The 23,913-nt window shown below is 32.0% G+C and overlaps 1 protein-coding gene across 4 annotated transcripts in view; it reads right to left on the bottom strand.

The window, feature by feature from the left end:
- Positions 1-19,522, bottom strand: part of LOC139490840 (organic cation transporter protein-like) — a 54,233-nt gene extending 34,711 nt beyond the window's left edge. The window contains exons 1-3 of one of the 4 annotated variants that reach the window (XM_071277905.1): positions 19,409-19,491; positions 4,388-4,446; positions 1,294-1,442 (exon numbers count right to left, since the gene is read on the bottom strand). In XM_071277905.1, coding sequence (XP_071134006.1) covers positions 1,294-1,436 — 143 coding nt within the window. In that variant the 5' untranslated portion in view covers positions 1,437-1,442; positions 4,388-4,446; positions 19,409-19,491. Of the gene's footprint in view, positions 1-1,293; positions 1,443-4,243; positions 4,272-4,387; positions 4,447-19,408 lie in introns of all 4 variants that reach the window. The other 3 variants (XM_071277906.1, XM_071277907.1, XM_071277904.1) reach the window with 3 other exon arrangements.
- Between the last annotated feature and the right edge of the window lie 4,391 nt (positions 19,523-23,913).

The raw sequence follows: 23,913 nt of genomic DNA, 5'->3' as shown, positions 1-23,913 counted from the left end.
TTTGTTTTCATTTTTCAAGTCTACAGATTAGTAAATTCTTACCTTTTTATATGCAAGTAATTGTTAGCCATAAAGGCAATACCATAAGTCAGTGACATAATAAAAGGCAACACGTTTTTATTATTATTAAATTGTATCAAGATAATATAGATACTCATTATCTAGCATTATTCCCCCATTTCACGATACTTATATTGATAAATAAAATTCTAATGCAATTTGGATGTAACAACTTTTTTCATTGGCTAAAAGTCGCCGTCAAATCCACAGTTGACCAGGCGTAACTAAGGAGGGACAACCATTTTGAAATGATTGAATCAACACATGTTCGATTACTACTACATAATCGAAAATAAAACAACTCCTACCTCGAATTCGCCGTTTTTATGTAAATTTTTCCGAATTTGAAGCGTACAGGTAACGAAGGAATCAGAGCTTTGCATGAGGGAGATACATTCCTTAATTTATAATAATTTCTATCATTTTGTAACAGCAAATTTTAATAACACAAAAAAATCCGTATTTTCATGTCAGGACCGAAGTACTGGCTACTGGGCTGGTGATACCCTCGAGGACTAATAGTCCACCAGCAGAGACATCGACCCAGTGGTAGTTATAAAATTAACGGTACCAATTTTCTTGCACCAGATGCGCATTTCGTTAACACGTCTAGAAATCATCTTAATTAATATTTTTAGTTTACTGATCAGGCCTGTTGATCATGCTTATAATCACTCATTGCGTCTGCTAGTTTTTTGAGTAAAAAATAATTTGGTGGGGAAGTTTGAAATCTCAAAACTAGCTTTAGATGTGTCTCAACATGAGGAAAAATAACTTTTGTTGGTTTATGTTTATCACATAATTTAATCATTGATTTAATTGGTGCTGAGAGGAAATCTTTGCATAGTTTTATATCGCTACTTTCTTGATTATTATCAGCATTACGATTCTGAGAGAAAACTTATTATCTCGGTGTCGTCCTGAACATGCATGACATATTTGCCACTGGACGTTAAACAACCAACAAACAATCAATATTTTCTCGGTGTTTTTTGTTTATGTGTCAGGGTCTATCTATTTGCGTAGTGTTATCTTACTGCCTTGTACGTTTAAAATCTGTCTCCGCGTGTTGGTTCAGCTTAGGTTTCAAATGATATCGCAATGACATAGTTCCGTCCTGATATAACCATGTAATATTTGTTGCTGAACAATAAACACCAATCTTTTCATCCTCTTACTCATCAAATCAAAATTATAATTATAACACAAAATTATTTAATTTTAAGTTCATACCTGTGTTTTGGAGCGTGCATAACAAAGACCAACATCATCATATAGCACCCGGTACTGATAGCTGGCAAACATAACAACAAATAGAGACGTTTCTGATAGTATCCAAACTCACCAATGTGTTTTAAAATGTCGTCAAATTTCATGCTTGCCTACAAAATTTGTATGTGTCATCAGAATGGATATCTGTATTCTAAACAACCGCAGTATAATGTTAAAAATTATAAACAAATAAATTTACAATCAAAGTGTAAAACATAAATACTAGTGCACGGAAACGACAAACTTGTTACCCAGGGGAATCTATGCATTCAATAATTATTTAAATGTCCACAAATTGTTATATTTCACGTTTAGGTCAACAGTAAATCTTAATAAGACGTTCGCAGTGGCTAGATTTTACTACTAGAAAGACATTTTAAACATATTGTTATTACTTAGTAAGATTTTACATAATTTATTTTTAAAATGTAACATATATTTTACTATAAGTTCAAGTTATGAGTTTACAAGCACTATCATATAATAACATCTAACATATGCAAATTATGTTAAAAAATTTCTTTTTTACAAAACATTCAACTACAGTTAAACGCTTCAGGTGTTACATGATGTTTTTGAAAGTGCACCATGTTGTTCAAAAGAAGTGATGTACATGTGTAGCTGATTGTTTTTGTAGATACAATTGTTAAACTTATTTTGAACCTATTTAAGGTAGTAGGGCAAATATGAAAATCATCTTTACAACGAAATAATTTCTTGTTTACACTCAATTTTTTAAATCGTATCAATTTACAAATGTCACGTGCAATGCATAGTCTACGTCTTATTATAACATATTTAGATTTTTCCCCAAATTTGAGTTAACTAACCACTGTCAGTAGTGTTAGCAAGACTGACTGTCCTTCTAGAATTGAATTTTATTAAATAAACTTAAACTTTAAATAAAATATCATTAATCACTATAAGATTCGTGCGGTCATGTCATTTTCTACAAAAAGTCAGTGTCTTTCTAAGAATTTCGGTATCCTTGGCTTTTTAAGTACGATACAGCGGAAATTTTTTGTGCCTCAATTCAAATACTATTTATTTCCATTGAACTTCAGTAGTTGCTATTAAAAGGTCATTTACCAAGTTTATGCAGATTCTTTATTAATTTGTCAACGATCTGAGAACAATATAATGTCAATTATTAATATAAGGAAAAAGTCAGAGTATGGCTTTAATCCCTATTTCTGCAAAACGAATATCTCGAAAATTAGTTCCATAACCTATTAATGTTATCAACATAAAGGATCTTTAAAAAATATTATTTATTTAATTCCCGCCAAAAAATAAACGTTAAACTAAAAAACGTTGTACAAATTTTCCTTGCTGGTGCACTATTTGGAAAAAGAAATCGCAAATTGGACGTTTGAAATCCACATTTAAATTTCCAAGAATAACAACTATATTCACAATTGCATAACAGTTGTGAATATTCTAGTGCATATATAACACACAAAAAAAGGAAAGAAATTTAAAGCACTAAAGCTTCGAAAATGTATAAAAATACAATTTAATAAAATTCCGCGAAATTTCATGAAGGATTTGGCGAATTTACGTCATGACAAAACACGACGTCATATCAATGGAAATTTTCAAGGGAAAGATTATTTCGTTACGTGTACGCTTCAAATTCGGATAACATTTAATTAAAATGAAGTTTTTGAGGTAGGTGCTATTTCATTTAAGATTCAGTTGTATTTATCGGACATTTATGGATTTTAGAAAGTCAAGATGGCGGCGTACTCCTTACTTACGATTTGCCATTGTGCTTTTGATGGTAAATATATATGTATAGTCGTCATCAACAAAACAAATGTTTATTAAATATCACAAATGTTGGCTGAAGAATTATAAGGATTAAACACATTTTTTCTAGAGGTTATTGATGTGTAAACCGGGGCTCTTACTCACAAACTCAACATAAAAGTCCTTCGGACTGTTATTCAGTTTGTGAGTTAATCGGCCCGGTTTACACATCAATAACCTCTAGAAAAAATGTGTTTAATTCTATAGTGCAACAACGCTTGTAACGTTCATTTTGATTGGACACCGTCACTTTCTTACATGGCATCAATTGACAATTGATGCTATGGGACGTACGCGCAAGCGGATTTTTAATACATGTTTTAACGTTGTTTTCTGTCAGTTTCGTTAGAATGGAGATAACAATATTGTATTTTAAGCTCCGACGACCATCAATTGTAACACTTTATAGTGACTGAACAGGTAAAACAAATACTTCTCAAGAAACAGAAAAAGAAAACTACTTGGAACGGCACCAGGCTATGTATTGGAATTGTATGAATAAAAACTCGGATTGGAAAACCATGGACGATGTGTTAGTTGTACTTCAATAAAAAGTTCATATAGATATCAATTATAGAGAGAGCATTTTTCTAAAGTCTGTCCGCTTTTTCATGCATTTTCTGTTCACATTTTCACAACAAAAAAGGCTAAACTAACTTTGTGAAAGTTATAATCAATGTCAAGTGTTTCATTCGCCAAAAATCTCGTGCCTTTCTGCGATAAAAATCACGCGCAATTTTGTGAATGAAAGGGGAAATTGATCCTTACGCGTTGTATTCGCGCATGTCATTTGCGTACTAACCCAATAATTTTTATATCACGGCCAGTCCACTGATACTGAAATTATCAGCGAGTACACATCAAAGGAAAAATGTACAAATTACCGATAAAACTCTATATATACTGGCTCTAAAACCAGGTAAAAAAAAGTAAAATAACAAAAAATACCGAACTCCCAGGAAAATCGAATTGGAAATATGAATAAACCTGGATTTAATCATATACCAAGTATGTCTCTTATCTTTAATAAAAAATACAAATTGAAATATTTCTCATTTATTATTTTTCTCAAAACATGCATGATATATTTTCTACTTACCGAAAAGGAAACACCAATCCACCTCCCCCTGAAAATGCCAGTATCAAGTCAGGAATATGACAGTTGTTTTTCACGCGTTAAAAATACTTTGATTTAAAGCCTTTTAATATATTGTCAAAAAAGTTTATAAAGTTAACATCTTACCTGGTATACAAATCGTAATGCCAGAAGGAAAATATCCCTAGATCAGTCACTTATTACATCTGTCATGCAGAAATAAATGACTATTATCAAAATCGTTATATTATAAATGTATGCACTTGATGTCTAGAATAAAGTAGTTTCGCATGCATCATGTCCATTAACCGTGACATATATTTTGCACTTTTATCATTGATCGGGAGACTTTAGTGAGAAGTATTTATATTTTGGATTTTATTGTTACGATTTTTTGTTTAAAATTTAATTTCATATGGACTAGAATTCCTGCTTTACTGTGAAAACTGATTTTTTATTTGGTTAAGTTTAATGATTTAACGACTTTTAAAGACACGAAATATAATCGAAGTATAATTTTAACCAACATACAATCGCATAGCTTCTTTAAAAGAGGGCCGAAAGATACCAGAGAGAGAGAGAGTTAAACTCATAGATTGAAAAAAAAACTGACAACGCCATGGCTAAAAATAAAAAAGACAACCAATAAAATAGTAGTAGAGAAGTCACAACATAGAAAACTAAAGAATAATCTTCACGAATCCCACTACAATGTTTTCAATACAAATTCTTTAATTTCATATAACGATAGTGTCCTGGCTTAAAAACATGAAATTTAAAAGGATTCTGTACATAAATATTTTGCTCTTTTGTAGAGAGGTGACTAAAATGAGTATAATCTTTCCTCAAAGTCACTATAAAGAAAATCAAACCGTTTTTTAGTTTAAACATATCTATTGATAGTGGATTGGGAAACACATTTTGCAACTTATATCAATCCCTTTCTACTTTGCGTTATCAATCAAAATCAGCTATTATCAAATCAGCTACCAAATACACAAAAAAAAAACAATTGTTTTCGACAAAGGCAATCAGAAACTTGAGCATAATCATAATAGATCAAATATTCAAAACAGAGTATGTTGGTTCTTGTATTCTTGTATGAGTCTTTTGTAGGTGAACAAGCAAAATCACTAAAGTACTGAACTCCGACGAAAACTCAATACTAAGGATGGTCTTATCCTTGTGTGACCAGGCTTAGATGAATTGAATGAAGAACGTTCAAATACTTAGATATATAATACAAAGAACCCAACGACAGATAAACAAAATTTGTTGGTTCTTATATTGTTCAAAATGATGATGGTTGTCATACTTAAACTAATAGAAATACTCAGTTTACTATATAATTGTCATTCTTTTATAAGGTTTAATATTTTAGAATGTGATATACATGTCTTTTGAAGTTTATGTTACAAATCTTATATATATTATATATTGACATTAAATATATGCAAATCAAATTGAGACTTTTCTTCTCGAACATACATTAATATACCATCATATGATTGTGGTTTAAAATTTGATTGATGTCTCAAAGAAACCGTGGGTTGTTTATTAAGATAAACTTGTCATACTTATTATGAACCTATTATTTAATTTTTATTTTAGTCAATATATATATACAGTCGAACCTCGTTGTGTCGAAGTCGAAGGGACCCGACGAAAGTATTAGACTCATCCGAGGTCGAGTGTGACGTCATATATTTGAAATGTATGAAATACCAATATGTGATTTCTGTAAACTAGATGCATGTTTATTGATCATTGTGCTTTTTTCGATAAGCTCGTGCAATATAAAATTCTACTCGGGACAATATTCCCCAATATTCATGCAATAACCCTTTTATTGTATAGTAATATAATATTTGAAAGTATAAATTGGTTTAAACTAAGATTTTGTTGTTGATGACGTCATAAATTTTGATGATTTATTGCACTAGTGCAATATTAGAATTTATTGCACGATAACTTTTGGTTACTTTCTGTGGGAAATATTATATTGCTATGCAATACTATATGATTGTGTATTTATGTTCCGTATTTTTTAGATCCAACGCACAACATTCACAAATGAAATCAATACACATATAATTACAAAGGTCAGTCACTATAAATTATGGAATCACTCGCGAAAATATTTTCATAACTAATCTTTAAAGAATGTGAACAGTGTTCATAGTGTAACGGAGGGGGTCGGTGACGACACCTTCCGGGACGTGTAGCGGCCAGTACTTCGCCCCTATTCGACCATTGGGATACCTGATATCAGATTATGGCTGAACAACAGACAATGATCAAACGAAACTATATTTTATTCACATATGTACAATAATTGCATGTATTAAACAAAATCGGATATAAACAGGAGTCAGAAAACTTTCTAAACTGAAGTTCAAAAATAGAGTAATTTCAAAGGTAAAATGAAATGGAAGTGTTCTCAGAGTTAGTATTAAAAAATAAAGTAAATTTGCTTCGCGTTGTGTTTTTAAAGTAGTGAGATTTGCACCATAAAGGGGTGACTATCTGTGGCGAACTGCACCGAAGTGGTGGCTAACTCTAAACTCAAGTGAACTGATACAGTCCGGCGAGTATTTGGAGGCCTGTGCAAGGCCGACTCCGACTGAATATCAAATGATATTCTAAACTTGTCATTAAACAGGGTAACTTTAACTGAAACGGTACTGAAGAAAAGTTGAATAAATAAATATTCATAAAACATTATAAAAACATCGAAAGTTAAATACTAAAACAGTTAAATTAACAATCCTTACTTTTATCTTACTGTGTTTAAATAAAATTAAACTTAAAATAAACATTTAAATACTAAATAATTAATCTGTCCAAATTAAGGGGAATTAACCTAGACACATCAAGGCACATCTATTACATTCCTCCCCCCTAAGGACAAATATTAATTTAATAATAAAAGAAATTAATATTTGGGAAAAAAAATTATTTAAAATAGATGTGTTGAAAACAATAAACAATATAAAACAATGCAAACAAAATGTCAATTAATGTCAAAAAAATGTCAAACTAACACACGGCCCAACCATCAGGAAAGTTCCACACGGTATAAACGTCCAGGAACAAGCGGTAAACACAGTTTATAAAGTACAATAATCGATAGCATATATATCCAACGGTAAATGGACACAGCATATGTACAGCATTCCACAAATAGTCCTTCAAACGGAAACGGAATGTAAATACGGCTAATCTGCATGGTTCAAGTTGTACCAGGTATAGTCCACCAATTGTTGATCTCACAAAAAACACTTTTAACATCTGTTTTCGGGTTCTTAAAGTCCATCGTTGTACCAGGTTTAGTCCACCATTGTAGATCTCACAGAATCACGTTTAACATGTGATTCCGGGTTCAAGATGATCAAACGTTGTACCAAAAGTAAGAAAGGTGTTCTCGATAACAGAACGGCTTACTATATCAGCTGGTTGTCTTCGCACATAAACTAACTGCCACTCAATAGATTTCTGCCATGACTTCAAAAAGTCACAAAAGGAATACCATAACCCAATGAAACAAATTTATAACAATAAAACTTGTTCAGAGAGGTTAAAAATCCAAATAAATGAGCAAACTCATTAATAAACCTATTCAAACAAAAAACTTAAGCACAATCTAAACAAACCAACATCTAAAGAAAACACAATCTAATCAAACAACGTTTTTGAGGGTGGTTTCGATAACAAAACCGGCTCATTAACGTGACCAAGAAAAACAACAAATCCAAAAACTTTGAAACCATACCTATTAAACAATAATATAATTGACAAAATAAGTAAAATACTAAATATACAAATTAAAACAAATAAAACATACTATATGAAAACTTTAACTGGCTTATCCTTCAAACAAGAAAACTCATCCATGTTAGAAGTCAAATAATCAGATAAATAGCTATGCAAATCAGATGGAAATAAACTTTGAACTCTTTTGACAACTTTGCATGATTTTGTCACATTCTTATGACATGAATTAACTGAAATAGAAACTGGTTTTTCTGTTTCAACAACATGAACAGAATTGACACTTTTACAAACTTTATTGGGACAATTAGCTCTGATATGTCCAACTACCAAACAATTAAAACATTTTTTAACTTTAAACTTCCTATAAACAAGCTTCTTAAAAACTTTGACAATTTGAGCAAAACCAGACTTCAAACAACTAAAATCTAAACTTTCTTCACTTTCCTTAATTTCACATTCAACAGGTTCAACTGTCAACTTAAAAGACTCAAACTCTGTAGCCAAAAATATAGCATCATCAAAAGTTGCAGGATGCTTAAAACGAACAAACTCTCCCATTTCCTTCTCTAATTTGTCAATGAAAATGTCCATACCCTAAGGTTCCATACTATGGAAATTATCTGGATATGCACGATGGCATAAAAGTTTTAATCTATGTTCAAAATCAAACACAGATTCATCTGGCAAAATTGTACAATTTTTCAGTTGAAATTTATAAAAAAGTATCCTTTCCTTAGGATTAAAACGTTGCATTAACAACCTTTTCAAAAAACTGTAGCTTTGCAACTGAACAGGAGTAAGAAGACGTAAAATAGTTCGTGCTTCTTCTCTTAAATTTATTACTAACTGAAGAGCCATTTCAGAAAAATTCCAGTTATTCCAAAACTAACTGCTTCAAATTGAATAAAATAATCTTGTACATCAGCACTAACACCGTCAAAAGTACAAGGTTTCTGTTCAAACTTTATCATTTTAAAAATCAAAAATTTAAATAATTTGAAAATCAAAAGAAATTATAATCAAAATAATGTTCAAACCAAAACCTGAGGGATCAGATATCCTGGTCACGGCACCATTTGTAACGGAGGGGGTCGGTGATGACACCTTCCGGGACGTGTAGCGGCCAGTACTTCGCCCCTATTCGACCATTGGGATACCTGATATCAGATTATGGCTGAACAACAGACAATGATCAAACGAAACTATATTTTATTCACATATGTACAATAATTGCATGTATTAAACAAAATCGGATATAAACAGGAGTCAGAAAACTTTCTAAACTGAAGTTCAAATATAGAGTAATTTCAAAGGTAAAATGAAATGGAAGTGTTCTCAGAGTTAGTATTAAAAAATAAAGTAAATTTGCTTCGCGTTGTGTTTTTAAAGTAGTGAGATTTGCACCGAAGTGGTGGCTAACTCTAAACTCAAGTGAACTGATACAGTCCGGCGAATATTTGGAGGCCTGTGCAAGGCCGACTCCGACTGAATATCAAATGATATTCTAAACTTGTCATTAAACAGGGTAACTTTAACTGAAACGGTACTGAAGAAAAGTTGAATAAATAAATATTCATAAAACATTATAAAAACATCGAAAGTTAAATACTAAAACAGTTAAATTAACAATCCTTACTTTTATCTTACTGTGTTTAAATAAAATTAAACTTAAAATAAACATTTAAATACTAAATAATTAATCTGTCCAAATTAAGGGGAATTAACATAGACACATCAAGGCACATCTATTACAATAGATTAAAAAGTCAAACTCATAATAATTAATAAAATATTTTAATCCTTTTAATTATTGTTCTTTTTCTAATGGTTAATTTAATCTCAACTTGGGTCATTAAAATTCGTTTGGTTTTTATACATTTGTACCAAGTGAAATAGGTTCAGCACATTCAAGTTCCGCTTGGACGATCAACAAAGGTGTTGATTAGCGGTCATCATAAACATGTCATTTTTACTATTTTACAAACAAGTATGTTTACACAGCTTTAATCACTTATTGGCATAAAACACAGCTCTGATTTAAAAAAAACTATCAGCATCCATGTTGATGAAAACATCTCAAAGGCAAGACGAACTATGTATAGCCTGATGGGGGCTGGTCTGCATGGAAAGAATGGGCTAAATCCAATAACATGTCTTCACATTTTCAACGTTTATGTTCTTCCCGTTCTCATCTATGGAATTGACATTCTTCTTCCAGACAATAAACAATTAGAGCCACTAGAAGTATTCTATCGAAAATCTATTAAACAGATCTTGTCTCTTCCCAACAACACGGCGGACGCAGCAATTTATACTATAGCAGGAGTTATACCACTCCAAGGCATTATACACAAAGCAGCCTTAAACATATACAACAAGATTTGTGGTATGGAATCATCCGTTGAAAAAGATCTGGCAGAAAGACAACTCTCGATATCCGGATTTAACTCCAAAAACTGGTTTTCTAAAATACGTTGCTTACTTGCACAATATAACCTACAATCAGCTCATGAACTTATACAGAACCCGGTCAGTAGATACAGATGGAAAGCAATTGTTAAGAAGGCAGTGGACAACGTTTGGTATGAACAACTCAGGACAAAAGTATCATTATTCAGCTCTCTTCGCAATTTATCTGCAAATAATATTCTATGGTACAATATTCATCCATGTCTGGCAAGTGTTGGTACCTCTGCACAAGATATTAGCCGCCTACAACCAAAATTAAAGCTATTAACAGGAACTTATTACCTGCAAAGCAATAAGGCTGCATTTAACCAGAATTCAATAGATCCAACTTGTCTTCTCTGCAACGAAAATTCAGAAACTGTTGAACATTTTATTCTAGATTGTAAACCTCTGAATAATATTCGTATACCATACTTGTATGAATTAGACTGCTTTCTTCGTAGCATTAAAAACTGTGATAAATGCTTTAACCTAACCAGCTTAGTAATAAATAAACAGCTTATTTTAGACCCAAGTAGATTATTATGCGCATGTGGCTGTAGATGCAAATGCATGGACAACTGCTTCAAAGTGGAGTATATAAATAGAAAACTGTGCTATGCGTTACATACCAAAAGAAATGAACTTTTGAAAGCTCTACCGTCAAACAAACGAAAGGGCCATTGAATGTAGCCAGCATTCACCCCACGGGCGTAGATTTTTACTTTTTTGTTTACCAAAGACCCCTGTAAATATAGTCCTGTAAATATATATATTGTGAACTTTTAAACCGATTCTGAAAAGAAGTGCTCCTTTGAAGGAGGGAATTCCTTACACAGATACAGATACAGATACAGATATGAAGATGAATAGGTTAAACAAGAAAAACATCCGTTATGAATTTTAAAGTTTTTATTATTTCTTTCGATTTTTTTAAAATTTTGAACTTCGAGACATTGGGGTCAATTTAAATCAATTCTACATCGACGGGACTTAAGAATTACCTCGACTTAACCGAGAATTCGAATCATCCTAGTTCGACTCATCAGATGTTAACATGCATTGATCAAACGGGAATTATGCCGGGACCGAGAAATTACTTCGACTCATCCGAGTTTTCGACACAACCGAGTACGACACAACGAGGTTCGACTGTATATAATAGCATCTTTACAACGAAACAATTCTAAAAAATATCGATTTTCTTATCCCATGCATAAATTACCTTAGCAGTATTTAGCAAAACTTTTTTTGAATTTTGGTCTTCAATGCTCTTCAATGTTTTACTTGTTGAAATTATATTCCTTTGTGTGTCACTGATGAGTCTTATGTTGTTGAACCACGCGTCTTGCGTATCCAACTATGAGCCTAGTACCTTTGATAACTATTTACACTACTGGGTCGATGCAACTGCTGGTAGAAGTTTAGTCCACGAGGGTATCACCAACTCAGTAGTCAGCACTTCGGTGTTGAAATGAAAATCAATTATATGGTGATTTTTATAAATGTACTGTTCGCAAAAGTATGAATTATTCGATATACTAAGAATTTTCTGATCACAGGCAAAGATTACCTGAACCGTATATGGCACAACTTTTGGAACTTTGCGTCCTCAATGTCTTTCAACTGGTTACTTGTTTGGCTTTAAAATTACTTTGATCAAAGCGTCACCGATTGAACGCTTGTCTAGCATATCAAAGTATGAGCCTGGTATCTTTGATAACTAAATACACCACTGGGTCAATGCCAGTGCTAGTGGACGTTTCGTCATCAAGGAGATCACCAGCCCAGTAGTCAGCACTTCGGAGTTTACATGAATAACAATTATATGGTGATCTTTTCTTTATACATTTACTGTTTGCAAAAGTATGAATTATTCGAAATACTAAGGGTGTTCTTATTCCAGGCAATGATTATTTTGATCTAGACGTCAATGTTGATGAAACGCTCGTCTAGCGTATCAAATTATAAGCCTGGTATCTTTCATAACTAGCTATACTCCACTGGTATTTCCCAATCTCTCTTTACCACCTAAATTCTTATCATTTTACAAAGGTCTCAGGCAATGAATAATCTACTCAAGCTTTTTATTGTAACTTTTTTATTTCACTTTTTCTATGTGTAATCTGATAAAAAGATGAGTCGTTGCATTTTTATACTTTTTTATTATTTTTATACTATATATACTGGCTCTAAAACCAGGTAAAAAAGTAAAATAACAAAAAATACCGAACTCCCAGAAAAATTCGAATCGGAAAGTCCCTTGTTAAGGGCATATCCAACAGTAGGTTGGTCCCCTCCGTAAAACATTCAGTATGCCTTCGGAATATACAAATATTGTCAAGAATTTCAATAACTGCCGGGAAACAGACTAATCCAACAGTTTCTGGGGAGGTAATAACAAACGTAACCGTCGTCTATTGTTTTCCGTAATTTAACGTTGTTTCAACGACGTCATAACGGGATCACCATACAAGCTATGGCAGTCTGGCAAGGGTGGTTTCTTTCCTCAAAGGAAAGGGCATGGCGGGAATCGGCAGAAAACTCATACAGCATATTAACAGAAATAGAAGTCATATCTTAAAGATGTTGTCCTCTTGGTCCATTATAAAAGAACTGCAATTATTTTTTATAATTATAGACCATACTCACTTCAGTTTCCGTTTTATTAAAATTATCTTCAATATACAGTACAGTAAAGAACAACGAGAACAAATGCGTAATAATTAATTTTTCCATTAGAATGCGACACAAAGTGTAAATAATTCTTTATCACGTTTATCCGAGATTTTCTCAATCAGGATAGAAAACTCAAAGTTTGATTTGACTTGAGAAAGATTAAAAAAATTGGTCTCTTTGAGAAAAATAAAATACGATATAAACTAACATGTATCATTGCATCTAGGATCAAGCTTTGCGTTGAAGTGCTAATATGCAGAATCTTTTTAAATGATAAACGACACCGTAATAAAACAAATTTAAATAGGACAACATTGTAATATATACACTGAAATACAAGTGAAAAATATCTGACGATTTTAGTGTTTACTTATGTATGAGGAAATAAATATAATTCAACTCAAGATTTTGATCATAACTCAACTTTATTCTACGGCATACGTTTTACCACTAGCAAACCCTTTATCTTAATAATGTATCAATCATTTATTCAGATCCACTTTCGCCTCGTCGTAAATATGCGTGATATATTTGCCACTGGAGCACGGAAGCAATCAATTTATTAGTAGCATATAGTAATAGTAATGCATAATCATTAGTTCTCAACTGATAATTGTTTGAAACATGTTTTCCAGTTTTGGTAAAAAAAAAGTTACCTATATTTTATTTTTAAACGAAAATTTTAGAATTTCTTTCCGCAGCTTTCACTTTTAATTTATTTGTTTGAAATAATCAATAATAATATAGTTATTTAAGAAATAATTCATGGGGCTTGAATATATCGTGATTTTACCACGGGTTGGCCCTTTATGACAAATATTTTACCCCTGAGCGATAGCGAGGGGTAAAATATCGGCATAAAGGGACAACTCGTGGTAAAATCTAGATATATTCAAGCCCCCATGAATTATTTCGATTCTGATAGGTCACATACGGCAATTCTTTTGGATCGAAGCGCTCTAGGTGTAGGCAAATATTTGCCGTTCCCATAAATAAACGCACTAATAAACTAGCGTAAAAGAACGGAGCAAACTGCATTAGTGAAATGCTTAAACTATTTAAAATAATGTATTTAGACAGTTTTGGATGAATTTGAATGATAATTTATTTATATGTCTTATATGATGTACAATAAAGGGCTTTTGCCACATTTTAGCATCATTTGTGTATGTTTCCTTGTGATGATTTTCGGATTCACAAGCGTGTATTTTCCCGTAAAATGCTTACATTCTAACGTCATTGTTCTATGACGTCGGGTATCTCATTCATAAAAAAGCATATGACGTGGGAGTACAATCGGAACAGCACTGGCAATATATTCATATTTTACCACGGGTGTGTACTCAAAGCGTTTGAAGGACGTCATGTTAGAATTAGTAGTCTACACCAGTTGTTACATTGTATGCAGCTAAACTAGGTTGAGTTTATTCTCAAGTTATTGTCTTTCTGATCTGTTTTGTAAATTAAAGGGTTTTTTCATGACATCTACAGCGCAAATGGCGCAACAGATGTGTTAAAATCAGCCATATGACTTATTTGAAGATTCGTGTTACATTTGTTGTTGTTAAGAGATCTTATTCAAGGTTCGGATATCCCTTGAACCATTTATTTAAATGGTTTTTAAACTATAGATGCGCGAAACTCTCACTACATTATGCATATGATATACGACATTTTTATTTCTACTAAACGAGGCTGTAAATTTATACATTCTAGCAGCTAAACGGCCGCACCTAATTATAGCAAAGATATACTGTCGGACGACGTGAGAGTCCAGAGATGTGAATATTTCTATATCCTGTCCAATCAATCCTTTTGTTTTGAAAGAGATTTTAAATGTATACATTAATACGACAGCAACCGAACGACACATATAATTCAAAACACTAAGAGTCAACATACATTTGTTAAAGCTAGAAACCTATAAAGAATAAAAAGCCCTAAACTGCAACATGAATAAATAATACAGAGTCAGTGAGTTTTTAGACAAGTGTTTGGTTGCAAAATTTCACTAGCTTTTTATTAATTTCGATATGTGAAATTATAGACGGTATAATATAAATCAGTGTAAGAAAAACACTTCATTGTAAAACTAACTGAATTGTCATCTCGTCCATATACTAGTTCATTATAAATGAGAAGATGCGATATGAGATATGAGCGCTATCAAGACAACTATCCAACAAAGTCACAGTGTATAAATACATTTGTCTGCCGTCGCACTGCCTTTGAAAAATTAGCGGGGAAATATAACGTTATTCCCGAAACGTCTTAATTTTTGGTGCAATTTGTGAGGCTTACGGAAGGGATTTAGTAAACAATATCATATTTCTGAATTTTTCTCAAAAAAAAAAAAGAAGTAAAATCACAAAAATACTGAACTTAGAGGAAGATCAATTGGGAAAGTCCATAATCACATGGCAAAATCAAATAACAAAACGCATCAAAAACGAATGGAAAGAACTGTCATATTCCTGACTTGGTACAGGCATTTTTAAATGTAGAAAATGGTGGATTAAACCTGGTTCTATAGCGCTAACCCTCTCACTTTAAATAATGACAGTCTCATCAATTTTCGATATTTTTACATTGATGCGTTAAATAAACAGACACAATAAATAAATTAGTCAAAATATGGGTACATCAGTCATCATCGTTTAACAATTTTAAAAGGAACAATTTAACAAAACACAAAAACATCTACTATCTACGAACACATTTATTGATTTGAGTGTCTGACGTCAGAAAATTGTATACGTCACATAAATTTGTCGTTCAATGTGCGTACAAACAATTTTAAAATTTTCATGGGAATGTTAGCATACAGGGTTAAAAAATCAAAAGTATGTAAGAATAAATATAAGAAATAGACCGAGATTTAAACTAGTCCAAAAGTTATATATAGAATTTATAAGAATCCGAAAATAGTTAATTCCACTACGCGATTGAATGATTTTGACGTTTGTGGTTCAACGTATGTTGTAATTCATAATAGAAATATATCATAATGACATATAATAGAACAATATCATATTGACGGGATCTTTTAAAGTACAGAGTCACGTTATAAGAACAAAAGAAATACAAAAAGTCGCAAATACAAAACAAACCACAAAAATTGAAAGCCAATACGAACACATTGACGAGATGTATAAGTACCGAGCCACGTGAAACGGATATCACATGAAACCATTCAACAGTAAAAGTAATAATAATAATAGAACAAAGACAAATGAAAGAACTATAAAACACGTTGTTAAGATGATAAACAACATCAGTACGCAGAATCTATACATCAAGACCATCGTGTATTATTTGAGAAGTTGATACGGAATATTTATCAACAAGGTCTTGGTACCTTCCGATGAACTTATTTTAGAAAAAGAACGAGACGTTCTTTGACATACCCCTGTTTCATCAACTTTCTACTCAGACACTGATGACGTTTTACAAAGTCTGAGTAGGAGCTGCAAGCTCTTGAATATCGAATAAGTTGGGAAATATATATCCCATGTGCAGGTGAAGTTGGTATATTGCTACTAAGGTGGGGGAAATTTATAATTTCAAAATTAAAATCGTCTCGTTTGTCATAGATTCTGGTACTGAGATGACTGTGTAAGTCAAATTCGAGATATAAGTCTAAAAATGAGTACGGTGAAAAATATTTTTCAAGACGTTATGACGTTCCATTTTTTTCAAAGAATAACATATCTCACTTTGGCCAAATCGACACCGTTAGAAATATTTTAATAAATTAAAAATGTGTATTTCAAATGTTCATTTCTTGCCGTTGTTTGGGTCCACCATAACGTTTTTGACTTTATTTTAGTGAGAATTAATGCTTTAAATGATAAAGTTAGATTTTTCTTACTATCTTAAATTACTTTGCTTTAATTCGAGCCCAAATATATAAGTATATGTTGATTAAAAAGTCATATTTAATTTTTTTAAATAAAAAACGTTTTTTTTACTCCAAAAAATTGTTCAATTTTCAGCAGTATTTATTGAAAAAACGAAATCGACGACTGATACGGTGCTTTTTGTCCGCAATTTGCTTTTTGTCCGTTTTTGCTTTTTGTCAGATAATTTTGCTTTTTGTCCGACACTTTTGCTTTTTGTCCGTTGCTTTTAGTCCGTTTTGCTTTTTGTCCGTTTTGCTTTTTGTCCGATTATTTTGCTTTTTGTCCGACACTTTTGCTTTTCGTCCTTTGCTTTTTGTCCGTTTTGTTTTTTGTCCGATTATTTTGCTTTTTGTCCGACACTTTTGCTTTTTTGGCCAGTGAATCTATTGGCGAATGGTCACTATGTCTAATGGCAAATGGTCATTATGTCGCTAATGGCAAATGGTCACTATGTTCAATGGCAAATGGCCCGTGAATCTGATGGCAAATGGTCGCCATGTCTAATGGCGAATTGCCAGTGAATCTAATGGCAAATTGTCACTATGTCTAATGGCAATTGGTCACCAAGTCTTGTGGCAAATGGTCAATGGACCTAATGGCAAATGGTCAGTGGATCTAATAGCGAATGATCACTATGTCTAATGGCAAATGGTCACTATGTCCAATGGCAAATGGTCCGTGAATCTGATGGTAAATGGTCACCATGTCTAATGGCGAATTGCCAGTGAATCTAATGGCAAATGGGCACTATGTCTAATGGCAAATGGCCAGTGAATCTAATTGCAAATGGTCAGTGAATCTAATGGCAAATAGTCACCATGTCTAATGGCAAATGGTCAGTGAATCTAATGGCAAATAGTCACCATGTCTAATGGCAATTGGTCAGTAAATCTAATGGCAAATGATCACCATGTCGGATGGCAAATTGTCAGTGAATCTAATGGCAAATGGCCACTAAATCTAATGGCAAATGGTCAGTGGACCTAATGGCAAATGGTCACTATGTCTAATGGCAATTGGTCACCAAGTCTTGTGACAAATGGTCAGTGAACCTAATGGCAAATGGTCAGTGGATCTAATGGCGAATGGTCACTATGTCTAATGGCAAATGGCCGGTGAATCTGATGGCAAATGGTCACCATGTCTAATGGCGAATTGCCAGTGAATCTAATGGCAAATGGTTACCATGTCTACTTAGATTCACTGGTCATTTGTAATTAGACTTTGTGATCATTTGCCATTAGATCCACTGACCATTTGCCATTAGACAAAGTGACCACTTGCCACAAGACTTCGTGACCAATTACCATTAGACTTCGTCAAGTCTGTAGGGCGGAAAAAAGTAGAAGTTATTCTTATTTGTTTTCTTCACTGAAATACAATACTTTTAATACTAATCCGTAAATGGGATAAAATGTTCGGTATATTTTTTATTAATAGAGTATGCATGTACCATCAAAGAAAGATGAATGTAGTCTGTACTCGGAGTAGTTTTTTGTACTCTAAACACAGCAATTTTTGTCCATTTGTTATAATGAACCTTAAACTCGCAAAAATCATTTAACAAATATAAAAACGAACGTAATGCGCATGTATGGAATCATATATGAGTGTTTGCTTTGTTTATATGCCATTTTGTTTTGAAAAAAATCCGACACATTGATTAACAACACATATATTATTCCATGTAAGCCCTTAAAAAGATTTAAGTAGTGTATCTTGATGTGTAAAAGATAAAAGAAAATTGATTTCCGAAAATAAAATGATAATTGTGAACAATTTTAATATATTTTGACAAAAATATACAGTCAGTAGGAAAAGAAAAATATGAATAGAAAGTTAGAATTTTGTTTGTAATAGCAACATGATACACTTTGTTTTGCACATAACATTATATCCTCTGTAAGCTGAGAGCTGGACCTTAATGTTTATCATATTTCTCTTAAAAACCCTGGGTAAATTATGTATTATCTTTTTAAAACTTGATATGTATGAAACATATTCTGCTAGTCTGTAAACCAATATTTTTTTACTTGGAACAACGACCTCAACACTAACCCCTTTTTCCAACAAAAATAAAACTATAAAACAATCAAAGTAAAGAATAAAAACAAATAATAATTAGAACTCAGCAAATATCGATCTATGCAATAGTACATAACCGATGTTTAAATTTAATACATCCTCTATTCTAATTTGACCTTTATTTTAAGAATAATTTTGATTTTATAATTATATGATTATTGAGTGCAAAGGCACAAATTTTCAAAAGTATTTAATTTTAAAAAGGAAGTAAAACTAACAAACCTTTCGGATATCTACATACAGATAATATTTACATAACATCTTTAAAATTTCAACTTACCGACTACTGTCTGTAGGACTGTCACAAGCAAGAAAAGGAAAACTCCCAGTCGTGCATCCATGATAAACCCACGTGTGGACACGTCATTGATCAGATATATTGACGAATTCGGGTACGTATTTGTCAATCGAAGTCAATTTAATATTATCCTTCCAATTTGAAAAAAAAAGGTTTTAAAAAGAATTGGCGAAACAGGTTGTGTTGTTTACGCACATAATATATTAAAAAATTGACAATAATTACACTTAAAGATTGATGATTGTATCAAAATTAAAAAAAAAAAAAAATTGTGTGTATATTTTTTTGATATGTTATACATAATCATCAGTAAATTAAATGAAGTAACATGAGTTGTTGATTGTATCATCTAATAGGTTATAGGCTATCTATATTAAAATGATACTATTGTCCATCCGTAAATATTAATTTAAACATTGTAATTACATGTCTAATATACCTTCTCATATATCTGAAATTATCATTATTTCCGAATATTGCATCTCCTTGTTTTAGCTACGTAACACATGTTTTAATTGTATTAAATACAATTATATTTCACCGATGTGATAACTTACACCGACGCATGTTGAATTTGAATAGTGTATTGTTTCTTTTTATTCGAAAAATAATTTTTGGAAGTTACACATGTAGAATAAGGCAAAACGAAAATTTTTAATAAGTTTAAGCTTGAGAATATTGTTTGAAATTGAAAATTTCCATGCAGTTTTCCAAAAACGAAAATTTGTTTTATTCATCTTTATAATCTGTGTGAACTGTGTTATATATATTTAAGTCTTTGTAAACGTCAGGCAATTTAGAAGAATTTCAAATTTGACCGAAAAAAAACCAAACCAACTTAATCATCCAATTTGAAGTAACGTTCATCTTGAGGTAGGAATGGTAGCTTTTTCGTTTCTGTGTGTCTGGTAATTCGAGTAATCTCCAGATAACTTTTGGTTAGAATGATAGCAAATTACGGAGTTAGTTCCCATCAATTGGTAATTTCTAGTGCATTTCAACCAAATATATCTTGAATTACCAGAACAGGAAAAGGAAATGAATGTTATATTTGTGCACTATTATACATTGTATTATTATTTATTCATTTTTTTTCTCGTCTTGAATAAGTACAATGTATTTTAAAAATACCGCTAGTCGGCATTTCATTTTTGAAATAGAATGCAGTATGTTTTTATGGAAATTAAAAAGCCAAGCTCCAATGTATTACGCTAGAATATATTCATGACTAGAATTTCAGTTGATTGATCTTTTACTGCTGCTGATTTTGTTTCCCTTTTTTTCTTTTGATATTGTTGATAGTTTCTCTTTTTATCATGCGTTTTACCCCAACAACACAGACATGGGTAAAAATCGTAATTCAAACTCCAGTACCTATTTAAGAATTGTACTTTATTTAAGAAATAATTGATGCCAGCTATACTTTATTGTAGTTTAAACATGGGTAGGCATTATATTCGTGATTATTTTTGCCAGAGTGATAATCGATTATTTCGATTCTGATTAGGTCATTTACGGTAATTTCTATGTTCGCTGTGTATAAGTGTACAGTATTTGTGTAGGCTCTTCCATCAAACTCCCTGTCGATTTGTATCCAACTAGTTCAAACCAGTTTAATTTCGCAAAGTTGTTTTTCTAAAATTCAAAATTGAAACAGAAATTAACAATTTTTTTTACTAAAACGATATTTGTGTCCAATTTTGTATACAAATAGCATTGTTGAGTTCCAGAAAAAAATTAAAATAGCCTTGTGGCGTCCCAGAAAAAAATTTAAAATAGCCTTGCCAGACGTCATAATTATTTGGACTATACTTGCGGTAGCTTCACCCTGTAAAGTTGATGAAAGTGCACGCCATTGTGCATCTGACGATTTAAAATGCTGTATTACATGATGATTAAAATTAAAACTGAGTGACAATCTTGTTGTATTTGTTAAATGCTTTGGAAACTTCGGTGGTATATTGGTAATTACGCCTTTTTTTAAATAGGAGAATGGGATTCGATTCAATACATTTTATCATAAATATGAAACAATTTTGTCATTTCAGTACAACAGTTATAATAACCTATACTTTATTTTATATTTATTGTCAGATCATATGTTTCAATGAAATCATTATATACATGCCTTTTTAACAGGATAGATGAAACGTGTTTTTCAGAGGGAGGGGTTTTGAAGTTGGAACAGCCAACATGAACGTTGCGGTATCTAGGTCAAATATATCAATTTCGAATTGTAACACATTGTTGTCATTGTAAAAGTATTAGTAACAAAATGTGTATCATTTTAGTGTTTGAAAGTGTTTTGAGTTAATGAAATACATTAAATGCATACCAATTTGATAAAATTCATTTTTCTGCCGTAGTCAATATACGCATGTGAAAACTAATTTTATTGGATAATAGAGCATGGCTTTTTTTACAAAGCTAAAGAATACTTATTTGTACATGTTGTCTTGCTTATTATTTTTTCAGTGGGTAATCTAGTGACAAAACATTACCTCCCTTGAAAACTGAAAACTGGATCTCGTCAATGAGAAAAGCAGGTTATAGAACTTTTATGTAAATTTGATTTTAATATTGATATGCGAATAAATTGCTCGCGTATCAACCTAAATTAATTTTTTTACTGGCTGAATGCTATATATGTTTAGAGAACGAACGACGCACAATTTCCTTGTAGTTTACTTACAATTCAGTGTTTTAAATTTTCCGTGTTTTTTTTTTTCGAGAGCACATTTAACATGTTTATAATATCCTGGTATTCAACAAATGCTCCGGTTTTTTTTTTTTTTTTTTATGAAAATGTGATAAGAAAGAAGACATTATTGGGCTTAAAAACCTACTTATTTTAGAGTTTATAAATGTATATAAAATTGCAAAGGACAACGTTATATATTCTTAATAAGTTACAAAAGCATATTACTTTGTTGATCAAATTTAACTCATTTCAATTTAATGATAATCCCTATTCTGAACTATTCTGAAAACATTTTGCCATAACCTTGCAGTTTCATCTTTCATAGATGGGGAGACTTCTGTGTTTGTATTATTTGAAAGAAGTTGTGTTTTCACAAATTTGATTTCATATGGACTATAATTCCTGCTTTACTACGAAAACTTTTTTGTATCTGGTAAAGTAAAGATGATTTAACGACATTGTTTATTATATATAAGAAGATGTGGAATTGGTGAATTTCGTAAACATTGGGCTCAAAGTGTTTTAGTATAATGTAAAAAGAGTCATATATAAACTCATTGAAAATAAGTCTTATACTATACAATGCTGTTATTCTATAAAGTAAACAGCTTACCAGGTATACACATTTTCAGGCTAGATTGAATATATCAACTGATCACTCACTTATTACGCCAACCATTAATAAATGAATAAACGTTCATATGAATATCTATAAAAGAGGGACGAAAGATACCCAAGGGACAGTCAAACTCATAAATCTAAAACAAACTGACAACGCCATGGCTAAAAATGAAAAAGACAAACAGAAAAACAATAGTATACATGACACAACATAGAAAACTAAAGAATAAACAACACGAACCCCACCAAAAACTAGGGGTGATCTCAGATGCTCCGGAAGGGTAAGCAGATCCTGCTCCACATGTGGCACCCGTCGTGTTGCTTATGTAATTACAAATCCGGTAAATAGTCTAATTCGGTAGGTCACATTCATGAAAGGGAAGGGGATTGTAGTTACGACGTAAGGAACATATCCGATATCATTTGTGAAACGGTTATTCCATAACGGTCAACCAACTCGTGATGGCGTCCGTAAAATTTACGAAGGGATGATTTCAACTTCACCATTTGGAACTCTTGGTTTAATAGCTTCCTTGTGAGCAGTAAACCTCTCATGATAGGAAATGCAAACACGGGAATATCGTTTCAATTGGGAGATATATACCCCGTATGCAGGTGCTGCTGGAATGTTGCTACTTAGAAATGGAAAGTTCACAATTGGAAAGCTGAAATCATCTCTTTTGTCGTAAAGTTTTGTTTTCAACCGACCCTCATTGTCAATTTCTAGATGTAAGTCAAGATATGAAGCCGACTTAACTGTATCTGTAGTATACTTTATCTCCAATTCGATGGGATAGATGCGTTCCACATAGTCACCAAATTTTGAATTGTTTAGTGAAAGAACGTCATCTATATAGCGGAAAGTAGAGTTAAAGGATATTGCTAACTTCTTATCTTTCTTCCTAAGAAGTTCCTGCATGAAGTCAGCCTCATAATAATAAAGAAACAAGTCGGCAAGTAGAGGGGCACAGTTTGTTCCCATTGGGATGCCGACAGTCTGTTAAAAAACACGTCCTCCGAACGTTACAAATATGTTGTTAAGAAATATAAATCTCATGTCTGAAATGAATAATGTTCGGAGGTTTACTAGCATTATCCCTGAATATATTTTGCACACTTTTGGTGAAATTTTCAATAATAAGTTGGATAGTTTGAATAATTTCGT

Source organism: Mytilus edulis, chromosome 10 (assembly GCF_963676685.1).
Source record: "Mytilus edulis chromosome 10, xbMytEdul2.2, whole genome shotgun sequence".
Lineage (NCBI taxonomy): Eukaryota > Metazoa > Mollusca > Bivalvia > Mytilida > Mytilidae > Mytilus > Mytilus edulis.
Note: the sequence above shows the minus strand (reverse complement) of the source record. Positions and strands in the feature narration are given on the sequence as shown.